An 18914-nucleotide genomic window follows, 5' to 3' on the forward strand; every position below is an offset into this window, starting at 1 on the left:
TTCCCTGATGACACCACCATAGTCAGTCGAATCACAGATGGCGACGAAACAAACTGAAGACAGGAGGTGGAAGACCTGGAAAAATGGTGCACTGAGAACAACCTAGCTCTCAATGCCAGCAAAACCAAGGAACTCATTATTGACATTCGGCGGGATGTTACTCATGCCCCCCTACACATTAACAGCACAGAGGTAGAACAAGTGGAGAGTGTCCAGCTCCTGGGAGTGGTCATCAACAACAAGCTTTCTTGGACTCTTCATGTAGACGCACTGGTTACAGAGGCCCAGCAACGTCTCTTCTTCCTCAGGCAGCTGAGGAAATTTGGCATGACAGTGAATACCCTTGCCAACTTTTATAGGTGTGCCCTCGAGAGCATTCTGTCTGGATGTATCACTATCTGGTATGACAACTGTATCATTCAAGATCGGAGACAGTTACAGAGTGTGGTGAACTCGGCCCAGACAGTCACAAAGGCCAACCTCCAATCTATAGAAACCATCCACCAGGCACCTGTCAAGGAAAGGCTGCCAGCATTCTCAAAGATCCATCCCACCCTTGCAATGTTTTTCTACAACCTCTACCATCAGGAAAAAGGTACAGAAGCCAGAACACATGCACCAGCAGATTTTCAAACAGTTTCTACTTTACTGTTGTTAGAAATGGACTCACAAACTCTTAACATTTGCCTGTACCTGTGTTTTTTTGTTTTTGCCGCTATTTACCTATTCTTTACTATCTATGCTATTTAACTCTGTGATCTGCCTGTATTGCTCGCAAGACAAAGCTTTTCACTGTGCCTCGGTACACGTGACAATAAATTCAATTTAATTCAATGAGTTGGTAAATTGGATTCCAGATTAGCTTGGTCATAGTAGACAGAGGTAGTTAAAAGGCTGTTTTTCTTACTGGGAGTCCGTGACCAGTGGTGTTCTGCAAGGATCAGTGCTGCAACCTCTGTTGTTAGTAATGTATATAAATGAGTTGGGTAAAAGTGATCTGATTAGTAAGTTTGCAGATGACACAAACATTATTGGAGTTGTGAATAATGAGGAAATTTATCAAAGGATACAGAAGGATATAGATCAGCTGGAAAGTTGAACAGAGAAATGGCAGATGGAGTTCAATCCAGACAAGAGCGAGGTGATGCATTTTGGGAGATCAAATGCAAGAGGCAAGTATACAGTAAATGGTAGGACCCTTCTGAGCATTGATATACAGAGGGATGTTGGGTGCAAGTCCATAGCTCCCTGAAAGTGGCAACACAAGTGGATAAGGTGATAAAGAATGCATGTGGCACGCTTGCCTTTATCAGTTGGCATGGACGAGTTGGACCGAAGGATCTGTTTCCATGCTGCACATCTCTGTGACTCTGTAACATTTCCACCCTTGGAAAAAGACTCCCACAATCCATCTTATCCACACCTCTCATAATTTTATAAACAGCCAATGGTCTAGGAAAAAATATCAAAGTTTGTCCAACCTCTCTGTAAAGCTAACACACTCCAATCCAGGCAATATCCTGGTAAATCTCTTTTGCGCCCTCTCTAAAACCACCACATCCTTACCATATGGTTGCAACCATAACTGCACACAATATTCAAAATTGGGCCTAACTAAAGTTTCAACCAGCTGCAACATAACTAGCCAACCTTTGTACTCCATGCCCCAACTGGTAAAAGCTGGGCAACCATATGGTAAGGATGTGGTGGTTTTAGAGAGGGCGCAAAAGAGATTTACCAGGATATTGCCTGGATTGGAGTGTGTTAGCTTTACAGAGAGGTTGGACAAACTTTGATATTTTTTCCTAGACCATTGGCTGTTTATAAAATTATGAGAGGTGTGGATAAGATGGATTGTGGGAGTCTTTTTCCAAGGGTGGAAATGTTACAGAGTCACAGAGATGTGCAGCATGGAAAGAGATCCTTCGGTCCAACTCGTCCATGCTGACCAGATATCCCAACCTAATTTAGTCCCATTTACCAGCACTTGGCCCATATCACTCCTAATCCTTCCTATTCATATACCCATCCAGATGCCTTTTAAATGTTGCAATTGTGCCAGCCTCCACCACTTGCTCTGGGGAGCTCATTCCATACATGTACCACCCTCTGTGTGGAAAAGTTGTTCCTTAGGTCTCTTTTATATCTTTCCCCTCTTACCCTACACCTACGCCGTCTAGTTCTGGACTCTCCCACCCCAGGGAAAAGACTTTGTCTATTTATTCCTATCCATTCCCCTCATGATTTTATAAACCTCTACAAGGTCACCCCTCAGCCTGTGATGCTCCAGGGAAAACAGCCCCAGTCTATTCAGCCTTTCCCTACATTTCAAATTCTCCAACCCTGGCAACATCCTTGTAAATTTTTTCTGAACCCTTTCAAGTTTCACAACATCCTTCTGACAGGAAGGAGACCAGAATTGCATGCAATATCCCAAAAGTGGCCTAACCAATGTCCTGTACCACTGCAACATGACCTCCCAACTCCTGTACTCAATGTTCTGACCAATAAAGTAAAGCATACCAAATGCCTTCTTCACTATCCTATCTACTTGCAACTCTATTTTCAAGGAGCTATGACCCTACACTCCAAGGTCTCTTTGTTCAGCAACACTCCCGAGGACCTTACCATTAGGTGAATAAGTCCTGCTAAGATTTGCTTTCTCAAAATGCAGCACTTCGCATTTATCTAAATTAAACTCCACCTGCCACTTCTCAGCCCACTGGCCCATCTGATCAATATCACGTTGTAATCTGAGGTAGCCTTCTTCACTGTCCACTACACCTCCAATTTTGGTGACATCTGCAAACTTACTAACTGTGCCTCCTGTGTTCATATCCAAATCATTTGTATAAATGACAAAAAACAGTGGACCCAGCACCTATCCTTGTGGCACCCCACTGGTCACAGGCCCCCAGTCTGAAAAACAATCCTCCACCACCACCCTCTGTCTTCTCCTTCGAGCTAGTTCTGTATCCAAATGGCTAGTTCTCCCTATATTCCATGAGATCTAACTTTGCTAATCAGTCTCCCATGGGGAACCTTGTCAAACGCTTTACTGAAGTCCATATAGATCACGTCTACCGCTCTGCCCTCATCAGTCCTCTTTGTTACTTTTTCAATGAACTCAATCAAGTTTGTGAGACATGATTTCCCACGCACAAAGCCATGTTGACTATCATTAATCAGCCTTTGCATTTCCAAATATGTGTAAATCCTGTCCCTCAGGATTCTAGGTGACGTAGACTTAAGAAGGGAGGGGGTAAGTTTAAAGGAGATGTGTGAGGAAGATTGTTTTGCACAGAGGGTCGGGTGCCTCGTATGTGCTGCCAGAGGAGATGGTCGAATGAGATACAATAGCAATGTTTAAGGGGCATTTATACAGACACATGAATAGGCAGGGAGCAGAGGGCAGAAAGCCAGTATGCAGGTAATAAGGAGGGCAATTGCATTTTGTAATTTATTGCTACATGAATGGAATAAAAAGGGGGGAGGGGCAGGGAGTGTTGTTGCATCTGTACAAGGCACTGATGAGACTATAGCTGAAGAAATGGGTACAGTTTTGGTTCCTTTACTTGAGGAAGGATGTTATGCTATTGGAGGCAGTTCAGAGAAGGTTCACTAGATTAATTCCAGAGATGAAAGGCTTGTCTCATGAAGAGTGAGGACTGCAGATGTTGGAAACCAGAGTTTACATCAGAGTGGTGCTGGAAAAGCACAGCAGGTCAGGCAGCATCCGAGGAGCAGGAAAATCAACATTTCAGGCAAACGCCCTTCATCAGGAATAGAGGCCTCTATTCCTGATGAAGAGCTTTTGCCCAAAGCGCCGATTTTCCTGCTCCTCGGATGCTGCCTGACCTGCTGTGCTTTTCCAGCACAACTCTGATCTAAACTCTGGTTTCCAACACCTGCAGTCCTCACTTTTGCCTTGAGGGGCTGAATGGCCTCCTCCTGCTCCTTATTTCAGTTCCGCTTCAATTCAATGGATCTTGATATTGAGTATACCCAATGAATACCCCATTGGAATTGGGGATAGTATAGAAAAATAGGGAAATCGCTGCATAGGGCATTAGTGAAACTGCCCCTGTAGTTTAGAACAGTTTAAGAATAAGGACTGTTGCGTTTAAGATGCAGATGAGGAAGAATTTGTCAGAGTCGTTAGTGTTTGAAATTCTTTTCCCCAGTGTACAGTGGAAGTTGGGTCATTAAATATGTTCAGTGTTGACTTCGGCAGATTTTTGATCGAGACAGCAGTGCTGAAGGGGCCAGACAGGAAAGTGGAGTTAAGGCCACACTTAGATCAGCACTGGTGTTTTTGAATGGCAGAGCAGACTTGATCAAATAGTCTCGGGCTGCTCCTATTTCTCATGACCTTACGCTGTTTCTTAGCTGTTTTTCATTAATAATAATATGAAGACCTCAGCTATTCTCATCTGAATAGCTTTCTTGCCAATATTCAAGCAGTTTATTTTTGTCTTAAGATTCGTTAGATATATATTTGAATCTTTCTGGGCCATTTGTTTTGCTTTTTAATTGGGAATAAAAATAATTGTTAGTACAATTGTACCACCAACTATTTTTACAATCATAGACGTGATCATTTCAAGACATGGGAGAAGGCCAATGCAGCTAATGAGGAACAATTGAATTGTAGTCACAGCTGCAAATTAGAAGTAGTAAGGGCTGATCTTTGTAAAACAGAATCTATAGGAAGGATATGGAGGTTTTGGAAAGGATGCCGAGAAGTTTACCAAGACATTGCCTGGATTGGAGTGTATTAGCCAAAAAGAGAATTTGGACAAACTTAGACTGTTTTTGCTAGAGCGTTGGAGACCGAGGAGTGACCTGACAGAAGGATACAAAATGATGAGAGGCATGGGTAGTGTCAATAGTTAGAGTCACTTTCCCAGGGTCAAAATGTCAAATACTAAGGAGTATAGATCTAAGGTGAGGGGGGAAGTTTAGAGTAGATGTGCAAGGCACGTTTTTTTACACAGAGGGTGGTTGGTGCCTGGAATGCACTGGCAGGGGAGCTGACAAAGCAGAAACAATAGCAACACTTAAGAGGCATTTAGACAGATGAATAGGTGGGGAATAGATGTTAATGTACCATGTGCAGCAGATGGGATTAGTTTAGAGTAGCATCAGGGTTAGCACTGACATGGTGGGCCAAAGGGCCTGTTCCTGTGCTGTACTTTTCTATGTTCCAGATGTTTTTAAAGTTAGATCCATGATTAAAGTCTTTTCCCTGGGGTCGGGAAGTCCAGAACTAGAGGGCATGTGTTTAGGGTGAGAGGGGAAAGATATTGTTTATTTATTGTTATCACATGTACTGTGACACAGTGAAAAGTGTTGTTTTGTGTGCTCTACAGGCAGATCACACCATACAAAGTGCATCAGCATTGCAGAACAGAGTGCAGAAAACAGTGTTACAGCCACAGAGAAGGTGCAGAGAGAAAGAGATCAACATTAATGTTTGAGATATCCTTTCATAAGTCTGATTACAGCGGGAAGAAGCTGTGCTTGAATCTGTTTGTACAGATGATTCTCGATTATCCGAAGGACAGTATTTCATTTGGTTAATTGAATGCCGGATAATTGAATGCCGGATAACATAGTTAGCCAAGCATTTTGCGATCTTGTTCGGATAATCTGAAATTCAGTTAATCGAATTTTGGATAATTGAGGTTCCTCTGTACATGTATTTAAACTTTTGTATCTTCTGCCCAATGGAAGAGTGTAGAAAAGAGTAATACAGGGTGAGAGGGGTCTTTGATTATGTTGATTGTTTTCCCGAGGCAGCGGGAAGAATAGATGCAGTCAATGGATGGAAGGCTGATTTACGTGATAGACTGGGCTGTGTTCATCACTCTCTGCAGTTCCTTATAATCTTAAGAAGAGTAATTGTCATATCACACTGTGAGGCATCCAAACAGGATGCTTTCTATGGTGCATCTCTAACAATTGGTAAGAATCTTTGTGGGCATGCTGAATTTCCTTAGTATCCTGAGGAATTAGGGACACTATTGCACTTTCTTGACCATCGCGTCAATGTGGTTGGACCAGGACAGATTGTTGGTGATCATCACTCCCAGGAACTTGATGCCTTCGACCATCTCCACTGCAGCACTCCAGTCCATTTCCTGAAATCAATGACCAGCTCCTTCGTTTTGCTGATGTTGGTGGAGAAATTGTTGTCTTTACACTATGCACTCAATCTCTTTCTTGTATTGTTTCACATCTCTGTTTGAGATCTGACCTACAATAGTGGTGTCATCAAGAAACTTGGACATGGAGTTGAGGCAGAATTTGGCCACACAGTTGTGAGTGTATAAGGAGTGGAGTAGGGGGCTGAATACACAGTCTTGTGGGGCCCTGCTGTGGATTACAGTAGTAGAAGGTTTTACACCTAGTCTTACTGAGATAAAGTTTGAGGGAGCTTGCTGGCTACCATACCATTACCACAGTGAAAGTACTTCACATAGTACTCCATTGGCTGTAAAGTGCTTTGGGGCAACCTGAGATGATGAATGTTGGAGAACAAATTTAATTTGACCATAAGAAATAGGAACAGGATTGGGTCATTTGGCTCCGTCTTTCAATTGGATCATGCTGAGCACTCCCCACATCCACTTTCCTACCCTTTCCCTAATAAGCTCTTTCTTGTACAATCTCTCCATAGCTACGTCACTGCCTCACCAAATTTAAATCATGATTACATGATCCCGACCCCTTCTCCCCACGTGCAGAAGCATCTCACTTGCAGTCGACCACCAGCATTGATGGGAATGTGAAAGGCCCATTGTTCACTCGGATTGCGTCACGAGCAACCATCTCTCAATGACATCGGCAGTTGAGCCTATAGGGAACCTTAATCACTGGTATCGAGAGTGAAGTATCATTAATTACAGTGATGGATGCTATCATTTAAATTTTATGGTTGGTATGAGTTCAATGCTAAAAGAAATCAGTAATATGGTTTCGAGTGCTAATGATTCATTTGGAACAATTCCAGTCATTTGCAGCAGAATTCAGAGTTACAAAATCAAAATGTAAATTTTTGAAATGTCACTGCCTGATGCATGGAAGTAATTAATGATAGTCTCTTTCACTCTTGCAATGACTGTGACTGGCAGGTTGATGCAAGTGTTCGCACAGGCACTAAGTACTTGCAAATTACCCCGAGTACTGTTCCCAGCCAATGAGATCCAGAGGAAGGATATCCGACACACATTGTTAGTGATGAAGGACAGTTCGTGACAACTTAATTACAGGCATATGACAATTCGAAGCATTAGATGGTTTATGGATATCATCATACGCGGACACATATATCAGAGAAGCTGGATGCAGTTAAAATGGCTCATTACTGTAAAACAGAGCGAGACAGCTCATTATATTAATTGAGTTGAGTTTACCAATTTAACCTTCAGGGCCACAAGAGACAGCTCGTGCTTTGGGTAAAAGATGAAACTTGAATTTATGTAGCACCCTTTCATCCCCTCAGGTTTTCCCGAAGTCCTTTGAAGCCTCTTGTTGAAGAGTTGTCTCTGTTGCAATGTTAGAAACAAAGCCAGCTTCTAGGCACACTGCAAACTCTCACAAGAACCAATGTGATAATAACCAGAGAATCTAGTTTATTAATGTTGGGGGAGGAGTAACAATTGCCTGGGGCTCCAAGGATAACTGCCTTGTTCCTCTTTGGAATTGTGCAATAGAATTTTTGGGCTTCGCTGTTTTAATTTTCAGGCTTGGATTCTGTTTCTCCCTCAAACAGACCAAAGGTTTTAATTTCTACACCATCTGAAATTTCACTAAATATCTCAATCTATCACATTGCGTATAATCAGATGAAAAAATCTGACACAGCACAGATGTTCAGTAGAGGACATCAGGACAGATGACTTAAGGAGGAGGGAGAGCTGGAGAATTTTAAGGGAAAATTCCTGGAGATTTTGATCAGGATACCAGAGTCACAACCACCAAATACAAGTGGGAGATGGGCAAGGAACTACAACTGGCAGAATACAAAGTTCCTGGAGGGCTATCAGTGTGAAGATTACCAAGACAGGGAAGGGAAGAGACCATGGAAGGAATTAAAGGGAGGTATTTAATTTTGAGGTATTGGTGGATTGGAAGCTCCAGCTTCGGTCAATGAGCATAGCGATGAGAAGTGAACTGAACTTGATGTGAATTAGGGTGTGAACAGCAGAGTTTCGAATGATCTGGAATTCAACAGAAACAGAAACTCCTAACCTCAAACTAAAGAGGCATCAATTCAAGACTGAGAGTAAGGATTGCTTCTCTCAGAGAGTTGTGAATCTTTGAAACTCCTTGCCACAGGGAGCTGTGGGGCAGAGTGCTTGCGTATATTTAAGGGTGAGACAGATTCTTGGTCAGTCGGGGAATCAAGGAGTTGCAGAGGTAGGGCAGGAAGGTGCCCCTGAAGAATGTTGGATCAGAATGTTGCTATTAAAGGGTGAAGCAGGCCTGAGAGGCCAAATTGTCTACTCCTGTTACTATTTTTATAGTATTATGGTAATCTTTCTAGTCACCAAACCAACAGAGTAGTGTATTAGTGTGGTTCCAAAAAGCAAACTGAACAGTACCATTCATATGTGCAATGATTTAACACAACTCACTAAGGGTAGTGGTAAGGGAGGTTTCTCCTCTCTCCTCAGTAAATGAAAATACGGCAAAGTTACCCAATAGCGAAATATTCATTAAACACAGAATGGTTTAGGCAAATTCCATTTGATGAAAACTGAAGGCTCCCAGCAGCTTTCATGACTCCATTGGGAACATTTTGCATCAATCACTAGCAATTCATTCGGAATCAGCATCAAAGATTTTCCAAAGAAAAATATGAATAGACTTCAAGAGCTTAGAGGGTCACCTGGTACAGGGAGAACATTTTAATCCAAGAGGAGTCACAGAAGAGTATGATCTGATCAATCAGAGACATCTGTTTTGAATCATTTACAGGGAAAAGTCATGATAGTTATTGAGAAGTGTGAATTTTTCAAGGCATCCTATTTGATTATTACCGACTACTTTCAAGATGGCTTCACGTAAAAATGTCGTATTATCGTTAACGGGAAAAGTTGTCAGTCAATTTTGTAACTCATTCCAGATAAATGAGTTGTTTCTGACAATGGCTCACACTTTGCAAATAAGCACTTCAAGTACTTTGTAGAAGGTCGTAGGTTCGGACATGTTAAGGTTCACCAAGATATCCCAGTCAAATGGTGGGGCTCACTGAGGAATCAGAGCCACCAATTCATTGTTGCAAAAGAGCCAAGATTTTCAAACAGCTCCATGAGCGACAGATCTACCTCATTACTATGCAGACTAGCACCTTCCAATTTACAGATGGGAAGGTTCAAAACTCAACTTTCTACTCTGCCTGTGGAATTACTTCCAAGGTTGCAACTCAAAGATTATCAAAGAGTTCATGATAAAGAAAGGTCTTATAGAAAGCAAGCAGCAAATAATTATAGTAAAATGTATCATACTAAGAATTTACGGAAGTTTTGGGAAAGCCACCAGTTATGGCTTTGGGATCAAAAACTAGAAAGGGGAGAGCAATCTGAGCAACAAACCCGACATCTTATATAACATGTACAGCCGAAGGCACTGTAAGATGATATAGAAGGAATCGCATTCTGATCAGAGATGTCTAACTGTTATATATTGGGATGATCCAGCTGTTGAACCTCAAATCTGCAAGAAACCCGAAACCTTGGCCTTTCAGGAAGACCATCCAAGTCAAAGGGTAGCATATAGTAAGACGAGTGTATATGAGAATAGTATAATAATAATTTGGATAAAGACTTGGGGGGAGATATTATATATGGGTCTGAAAGGGTTAATATTGGAAGTATGTGATTAGCATGACCCACTGTGATGGTGTTACACAGAGTCAGTCTAATATTCGGATGTTATTAGTGTCTTCTACTGTGAAAATTGTTGCTAAGGATTACTTCAGCTCCTCTACCACTTCCTGGTTACCCATTATTACCCTCCCATTTATCTCTCCACCCCAGAGGCTCCCTGCCTCATTCCTGATGAAGAGCTTTGTCCGACATGTTGATTTTCCTGCTCCTCGGAGGCTGCCTGACCTGCTGTGCTTTTCCAGCACCACTGTAATCACTACCCATTATCACCTCCTAAGCTACATTCCCTAAAGGCCTATGTTCACTTTGGCTTCTCTCTTTTTTATATATTTCAAGAAGCTCCCGTTGTCCACCTTGATATTGCTTACAAGTTTACCCTCAAAGTTTATTTTCTCCCTTTTTATTTTTTTTTTGGTTGAAACCAACAGAAGACAATGTGTAATATTATTGGCATCATTATTAGAACAGTCCAACGAAAGTCCTCACAATCAACAGATCATTTCAAACTGCACTTCCCCTTCAGATGTTTGGAGCCGATTGAATACTGACCATACTTTTGGAGTATTGCGTGTAATTCTGGTCTCCCTCCTATAAGAACGATGTTGTGAAACTTGAAAGGATTGCGAAAAGATTTACGAGGATGTTGGCAGGATTGGAGGGCTTGACACATAGGGAGAGGTTGAATAGGCTGGGGCTATTTCCCTGAAGTGTTGGAGGCTGAGGGATGATCTTATAGAGGATTATAAAATCATGAGGGACATGGATAGGATAAATAAGCAAGAGCTTTTCCCTGGGGTGGGGGAGTCCAAAACTAGAGGGCACAGGTTTAAAGGTGAGAGGGAAAGGATTGAAAAGGGACCTGAGGGTAACTTTTCACACAGGAGGTGGTGTGTGTATGGAGTGAGCTGCTAGAGGAAATGGTGGAGGTTGGTACAAGTACAACATTTAAAAGGCATCTGGATAGGTATATACATAGGAAGGATTTAGAAGGATATGAGCCAAATGCTGGCAGATGGAGTTAGATTAATTTAGGGTGTCTGGTTGGCATGAACATCTTAGACTAAAGAGTCTGTTTCCGTGCTGTAAATCTCTACAACTGTATTTATGCAAACCCAGAGTGTAATAGTTAATGTTGAATGTGAATCAGCAATTGGAATTCACCCATTGAACAATCCCAAGTTTGATAAGAATTACCCTAACAGCCAATTCGGTCTCCCAACCTGGTTCACATTTCCTTCTGGAGGTTGCATACATTTGTAAGCAGTGTCCTGTCCTCTGGAGAAAAGAGAAACATGTCCAGCATTGCACCTTGCTCTGCCCAAGACCACAAGAAATTACAGAAAGTTGTGAACGCAGCCTCGTCCATCACGAAAACCAGCCTTCCATCCATTGGCTCCATCTATACTGCCTCGGGAAAGCAGCCAACATAATCAAAGAGCCCTCCCACCCCATTTACACTTTTTTGCACCCTGTTCCATCAGGCAGAAGATACAAAAGTTTGAAAACATATACCAACAGATTCAAGAACAGCTATTTCCTCACTGTTATGAGACTTATGAATGGACCCCTCATATATTAAAGTAGATTTTCTCTGCACTTTCTCTGACCCTGTAACACTATATTCTGCATTCTGTTCTATTATCCTGATGTACTTAAGTAAGATAGGATTTGTCTGGTTAGAAGACAAAACAATACTTTTCACTGTATCTCAGTTCAATGATAAATCAGATCAAATCAAAAACGGACAACAACAGTTTCCTGTTGCTTTCTCATGGCAATGCCTCGACCAATCTGAATTGCTTTGCCATCGCATCCACCCCCTTTTTTCATGCAGCAGAAATTATAACTCACATTGAAATTTGGCTTTCTTGCTTCTGTACTGATGGATGTCGAACGAAAAGCTTTAAAAGATTATGTCTCTTTATTTTCTGCATAACTCAAATCAAAATGCAGTCAGATTAGTAGGCTTCTTGTAACATTGCTAAGGGAGGGCCAAGAAATGGACTGGTTGATCCCATTTGGATTGTAACATTTGAGGCATTGGAATCAATATGGAATGAATATGGCACGGGGAATCAAGGTTAAAGAGTGCACGGTTTTCCATTCTGGAGACTGGGAGTGTGTCATAGTCTGGTACTGAGATGGTTATGAGTGTTCTCAGGACTGAGATGATAGAGAAAAAAACAGTCTTGTGTTTTATAGAGCACATTTTAATGATGCATGGGACACCACAGAACACTGAAGGTTATAGGCGTCTTGAAGGTGTAGACACTGTGTAGCAAGTTGGCAAGCAATTTGCAAACAGCAATGATATAATCATGGAATCCAGCTAGTTCGGAAGTAGGCTATTCAGCCCATCAAGTCCACACCAACCCTCTGAAGAGCATCCCACCCTATCCCTGTATTTCCCCATGACCAATCCACCTAACCTGCAAATCTTTGGACTGTGGGAGGAAACCCATACAGACAATGAGAAAACTCCACACAGACAGTCTTCCAAGGTTCAAATTGAATGCAGGTCTGTAGCACTGTGAGGCAGCAGTGCTAACCACTGAGCCACCATGCTGTCCTGTGACTAGGCAATTTATTTTGAGGGATGTTAACTGAGGGATAAGTATTGACTAAGGCTCTGGGGAGAACTTTTCTCTTTGAATTTGTGTCGAAGGTCAGATTTCTCCATTATGATGCAAACAATTTCACAGATTTTCGAATATCTTTTTTAAAATCTCTTTCTGATATTTCCATGTTATACCTTACTCCCCTTGCATCTCTGACAATCTTTGTTTTACTCTCGGTTAAATGATTTAAAGTACAAATTAATCAGTGATTTTTTTTAACTTCCTGGTTTTACTTTCTGTGCAAAATCTTCAATCTGATGCAGGCATGAGAGATCCGCTAAAATGGAAGTAATGTCAAGGTAGGAGAAAATCCATTTGCTGGATCTTAACAGGAAATGTTCTTCAAGTTCTCCAAGGTATTGTTTCGAGTCTGATGACTCATCGTCAGTTCTGTTTTTTTCCTGCAGATGCTGTCAGACTTGCTGAGTTTCTCCAGAAAGTAGCGTTTATGTTCCTGGTGTACAAGGCTCTGGGTTGGAGATTCAACCGACCGCCTTCTGCATCACTCCACTATCGACTGCAAAGTTTGGTCCAAAGCTTTCCATTGTCAATTGCTTATCATATAAGGATGACACAGGAATTCCAGAAATAAAAAGGTTACCTTTACATGATCTTTTATGATTCATTGTTACGTACAACGAATTACTGTTGAAGGTCAACTTATTTGTTATTCAAGGAAACACAACAGGACACCATTAATGACAAAGAGATGAATAACCAGTTCGATACCATGGTTGAACAAACAGTGTTGACCTGACTATGATGAACATAATGGGATGTTTAACACTGGCCTGAACACTGAGGCCATGAGTGATGTTAACAACTCATCTGAGGAACACTTTATCTAACACTGCAGTAAATTATGATGAGATTATGAATTCCAGTCCTGTGCAGTGCCTCAGAGACAACACTGTTACTGGCTCAGCCACACAGACAGGGGACTAGGCTTGTGCCCATTGAGCTCCTCAATTGAGAAAACTTGGTCAGCATGGATGAGTTGGACCGAAGGGTCTGTTTCCATGCTGTATGACTCTGTTGGAGAATCAGACTTCAAGATTAATTATCCTTGTCATAGTTTATTATCCCTTCACCTTCCTGTGCCACCCGTTCTAAACAAATAAATACTTTAACCAGAAACAAAAGCAGAAATTGCTGGAAAAGCTCAGCAGGTCAGGCAGCACCTGTGAACACTGTCTGTGGGTGCTGCATTTTTCAGCAAGTTCTGTTTTTGTTTCCGATTTACCGCATCCACAGTTCTTATTAACTAGTTTAATCAATCTGTTCGGAAACATTACAACAGATCTCTGGGGAAAGTGGGACTTGAGCCTAGACTTCCCAGACTTTAGGGAGGGAAACTAACACTGTGCCCCAAACTCTTATTGCTCGCTAGAGTTAAAAAAGGCTACTTGAACATGGTGTGGCATATCTCCATGGCAGATGGAACTTGAAACTACAGGTACACAGCCAGTGACACTACCACTAAGCCACAAGAGCCTAGTAACACATTCTGATGGAACACACCTCTGGACTTTAGGCCCAGATTTATAGATACCCACCACCACTGTGCCACTAGCTCCAATTGTCACCTGTTTACATTTGAACAATGTTGTTTAATTAATCAAATAACTCCAGGGGGCAACATCAGCACTGAAACCTTACTCCACCAAACGAGGCAGTGCCTCTGGAGAGAAATTTCAGATGGCTGTGTGCAAGATGCTCATGCCAGAAGCACTTCTTGCCCTAGAAACACTGCAGTCAGGCAGGATTACCCACCTATCCATCATCAGCTCCAGTTCTGTGAGCAGAGGCATTGGGTTACACAGAAGGACAAATGTGAGAGCATGCCTGTTAAATGCAACCTCCTTCTTCAGCCCATTACTTGGCAAACTGTGGCTCTGCTTTGAAGACTGAAGTAACAAAGTCAGTGTAAACATGGTTAAAAATCACACAACACCAGGTTATAGTCCAACAGGTTTAATTGGAAGCACACTAGCTTTCGGAGCGACGCTCCTTCATCAGGTGATTGTCACCTGATGAAGGAGCGTCGCTCCGAAAGCTAGTGTGCTTCCAATTAAACCTGTTGGACTATAACCTGGTGTTGTGTGATTTTTAACTTTGTACACCCCAGTCCAACACCGGCATCTCCGAATCATGACTGTAAACATGAGTCTCCTCCTTGCAGTTGATTCTCACAAACATATTGCCTGGATATGCTACAAAATCTTATCAGAGGGGAGTACCCAATCTGGGAACTTTATCATTTCAGTGTATTGACTGGTAGCTGTGGACTATAATTTAGCTGCAGTACTTTAGGTTTGGAGGTGGGTTATTAAACTGTCTGCTTTTGATGCGTTACCAGAGCCTAGATTGAAACGACCACAGTCATTAAACTAAATAAAAAGATGATGTTGGTTTCTCTGCTGCTTATGCAGCTGCTTGAAGAACTGAGCATGAATCGGCCCAAGTAACCTGCCGTGGAGCGCAATGCCACACATTTTTAAAAAGAAGCAACTGTTGATATTTCTTCAGTCAACGACAGCAGTTGTCCATATTGGCGATTATTTCATGCCCATGTTTTATGTAATACAGTTGGAATGCTGGCCATCAGTTTGAGAAGAATTAAAAATCAGGGCCTTCCTCCAATCACTGAGTCTACTTACTGACTGTACAGTTGGGTCACTTTGGTCATGCCATGAGCTGTTGTCATTTTTGTGTTATCTTTTCTATCCAGTTTATAAGCTAGGACTCTCCCAGCACTTTTGCCATGGTTTTAGAGACAGGATCACCTGAGAAACTGTTCTGCCATTCAACAGCTGACTTGTGACCTAACTCCATACACCTGCCTTTGGTCCATGTTCCTTAATACCTTTGTTTAATTAAAATGTGTGTATCTCAGAATTATAATTAGCAACGGATCTAACATTAACTGCTAGAAATCTTACCAATGTTTATAGATATACCATAGAAAGCACTCTATCTGGATGTGTCACAGCTTGGATTGCAACTGCTCTGCCCAGGACCACAAGCAATTACAGAGGGTTGTGATTGCAACCCGGTTTAGCCTTCCTTCCGTCTACACTTCTCGCTGCCTCAGGAAAGCAGCCAACATCATCAAAGATCCCTCCCACCCTGGTTAAACTCCTATACTCAATGCACTGACCAGTAGAGGCAAGCATACCAAATGCCTTCTTCACTGCCTTGTCTCCCAGAGACTCCACTTTCAAGGAACTATGAAACTGCACGCCAAGGTCTCTTTGTTGGGAACAGACATTGGCTGTCGTCAATGCTCACTCAGTTTCAACTCTGTCCAATTATTGCCTAATCAAAAACAAAAGCGTTGGAAATACTCTGCAGGTCTGGCAGCCTATGTGGATAGAGAAGCAGTTAATATTCGGTTGAAGAATCACATTTGAGTTGCAAGGTAGATGTTGTTTCTGTCTTTACACTTGCTGCCAGCCATGCTGAGTATTTCCAACACTTTCTGTTTTTCATTTTTCAGATTTCCAGCAGATGTTTCATTTGATGTTTCTGATTAATTGCTCTTTTAAGTTTCTTAGTTGGCTAAAACTTTACTATAATGTAGTTGTTGCTGCTGGCATTCTGTAAAGTACATGAAGGTGGAGAAGGTGTTACATACAATGAGTGGTAGAGGTTTGGAATTCTCTTGATTTGATTTAATTTATTATTGTTACATGCACTGAGATACAGTGAAATGTATTGTTTTGCCTGCTACCCAGACAATCATAGCTTACATAAGTACATCAGGGTAATAGAACAGAATGCAGAATACAGTATTACAACAACAGAGACAGTGCTGAAAGATCAACTTTAATAAATGAGAGGTTCATTCATAAGTCTGATAACAGCAGGGATGAAGCTGTTCTTGAATCTGTTGGTACGTGTTTTCAAACTTTTGTATCTTCTGCCCAATGGACGAGGGTGGAAGAGAATATATCGGGGGCAGGAGGGATATTTGATTATGGTGGCTGCTTTCCCAAGCCCTCTTCACCCAAGCTTGGTTTGTCCATTTGTCAGTCACGTCTCATATGCACAGAATGAGCACTGGGATTGCAAGGTGTCCGACTCAGGAAGAGGAGGGTAGGTGAGGTGGAGTGCTAAGGAACAGAAAGGAACGTTTATCAGATGATGCGCAGTATATCATTTCCAAACTGTCCAGGGAAGAAAAGAAAACAAAGACTTGCATTTGTCAGCTTTTGAGGGGACTACAGGATGTTACAAAGCGTTTCACAGCTCATGTTGTAGTTCTGGAGTGTAATCATTGTTGCTATGTAGGAACATGACAGTCAATTTGCATACAACAAGCGGTCTCAAAGAGCAACATGAAATGACGAGATAATCTATGATATTGATAGAGAGATAAGTATTAGCCAAGACGCCAGGGATAATAATGTCCCTGCTCCTCCTCAAAATAGTACCGTTAAATCTTGTATACCCATGGAGCAGACAGAGGATACTCAATTTCGAATCTCAGTCATTAGAAGGCTGTGAGCCATGTGCTGGAAAATGGAATTTGAATAGTTAGGTGATTGTTTTTGACCTCCACAGACACAATGGGCCAAAGGGCCTTTTTCTGTGCTTGAGATTTTGATGTCTCTCAGATAGCATCTCTCTTCAATACTTCATTAGAGCCTAAGCTTTGATTTCATTTTTCTCTCAAGCCCCAGAGAAGGTCATGAAATGAGCATCTTGCGACAAAAAAAGCAAGATTTGTCTTGTTCATTCACAGGATGTAAGTGTTGTTGGCTAGACCAGTATTTGTTGGCCAGAGGTCAGTTAAAAGTCAACCATATTGCTGTGGGTGTGGAGTCACATGTAATAGAGACCATATAAGACCAGCAGCATCCTTCCCCAAAGGATATTGAACCAACAATAACTTCATGATTGTTGTCAAAAATCACATGACACCAGGTTATAGTCCAACATGTTTATTTTAAACACTATCTTTCAGAGCGCTGCTCCTTCATTGCATATAATGAGAAAGGAGGTGTCAGAAACCTCCTGGTGTAAGTAAAAGATCAAAGGGTCACACAACTGATTCGAATGTATTGAACAAACCTAAGATGGCTGACTCCCTCCCGTTAATCAGTTAGAAAGGAGATGCAGGTTTCAATCGATTAAAATGCAAATCCCAGAATTTTTTCAGGTCACTTCCCTGAGAAAACTAAGAAGTTTTATCAATCTAAAAGAGGTGACATCTCAGGTCAGACAATGCATTTTAGGTGTGAGGCGTTATTTAGAAACTGTCTGTGTGCTAACCTGGAGGCAGACTAGTTTTATTTCCAAAGCAGGAATTTATAAAATGCCACATTGACTGCAAATTGTGGGCTTTTTGAACAAAATAGAATGCATCTACAAATGCACCCCATAGATTTATATGTATGTGTGCATGATCATCATTAGACTCTCAACATTTTCATTGAATTCATGTTCCACCATGGCAGGAATTGAACACAGGTCCCCTGAACATTACATGAATCTCTTGATGAACAGTTCATAAATAACACCACTAGGCATTGCCATCATGCATTTACTACTAGCTGAGGCATGACTGACACATGAGCAATGTGCAACAATTAAATGCAACAACAAAGTAATTTATAGCAAGCATTTATGTAGCATTGTTCACATATGAAAATGTACCAAGGTGAGGTTGGCATTGGAAGAGTGTTGATGCTGAGCCACATTCGGAAACGTGGGGACAGTAGGTGTGGTAAAAAAGGAGCATCTTGAGAAAAGACAGCAAAGAAACGAGGCTGAGAGCTTGAAGAGAGAAATTCCAGAACTCCGGATTTCAGTGGTTGAGGGAAGAGCCAGGAAACGGGATGTGCAGGTGACTGGAATCCGAGGAACATAAAATTCTCCGAGGATTGTGGGGATAAATGAAGTTAGAGAGGTAGAAAAAAGACAAGTTCCTTGGACGGTTTTAAACCCAAGGATTAAAAGAACACACTAGTTTTCACATTTTGACACATGTTAGCTAGCTTCCTGTTTCCTTTGCAGTGTACTTCACCTTCTAGGCCACATTTCATGAAACGAAAGAGCTCCCTGGAGTTTGCTTTGTGATATCGGGTTTGTGTATGACCAAGCACTGCAGTGGAAATTCAGCAGAGCTGGATTTCAGTCTTGCAACAGACTCAGTTCAATCCTACAGTCCTTTGTTACAGAGAGTGTGCACTGCACACAGAGATCAGGGAAGGAAAGTAAGAAGACTTTTTTTGCGTGAGGAGTTGGATATTGTCAGTCTGCCGCAGTTTGGAACTTCCTTTCCCCTGAATGACGGGGTTGTAGATTCAAGTTTCATGCTAGGGTATTAAGAACAAAGGCAAGACTGGGGTGACACTCTAATACAAGTAACTGAGGAAGATGCTACAGAGCAGTC

General features: G+C 41.8%; 1 protein-coding gene across 5 annotated transcripts in view; it reads left to right on the top strand.

The window, feature by feature from the left end:
• Window positions 1-18914, top strand: part of st6galnac3 (ST6 (alpha-N-acetyl-neuraminyl-2,3-beta-galactosyl-1,3)-N-acetylgalactosaminide alpha-2,6-sialyltransferase 3) — a 301233-nt gene that overhangs the window by 82319 nt on the left and 200000 nt on the right. Inside the window, exon 2 of one of the 5 annotated variants that reach the window (XM_043698681.1) lies at window positions 12778-12870. The exons of the other annotated variants lie outside the window; for them this stretch is intronic. Within the exon in view, the coding sequence (XP_043554616.1) occupies window positions 12850-12870 (21 nt within the window). The 5' untranslated portion in view covers window positions 12778-12849. The remainder of the gene's footprint in view (window positions 1-12777; window positions 12871-18914) is intronic. 5 annotated transcript variants of the gene reach the window in all.

The sequence above is a fragment of the Chiloscyllium plagiosum genome, chromosome 11, assembly GCF_004010195.1.
Source record: "Chiloscyllium plagiosum isolate BGI_BamShark_2017 chromosome 11, ASM401019v2, whole genome shotgun sequence".
In the NCBI taxonomy this organism is placed as follows: domain Eukaryota; kingdom Metazoa; phylum Chordata; class Chondrichthyes; order Orectolobiformes; family Hemiscylliidae; genus Chiloscyllium; species Chiloscyllium plagiosum.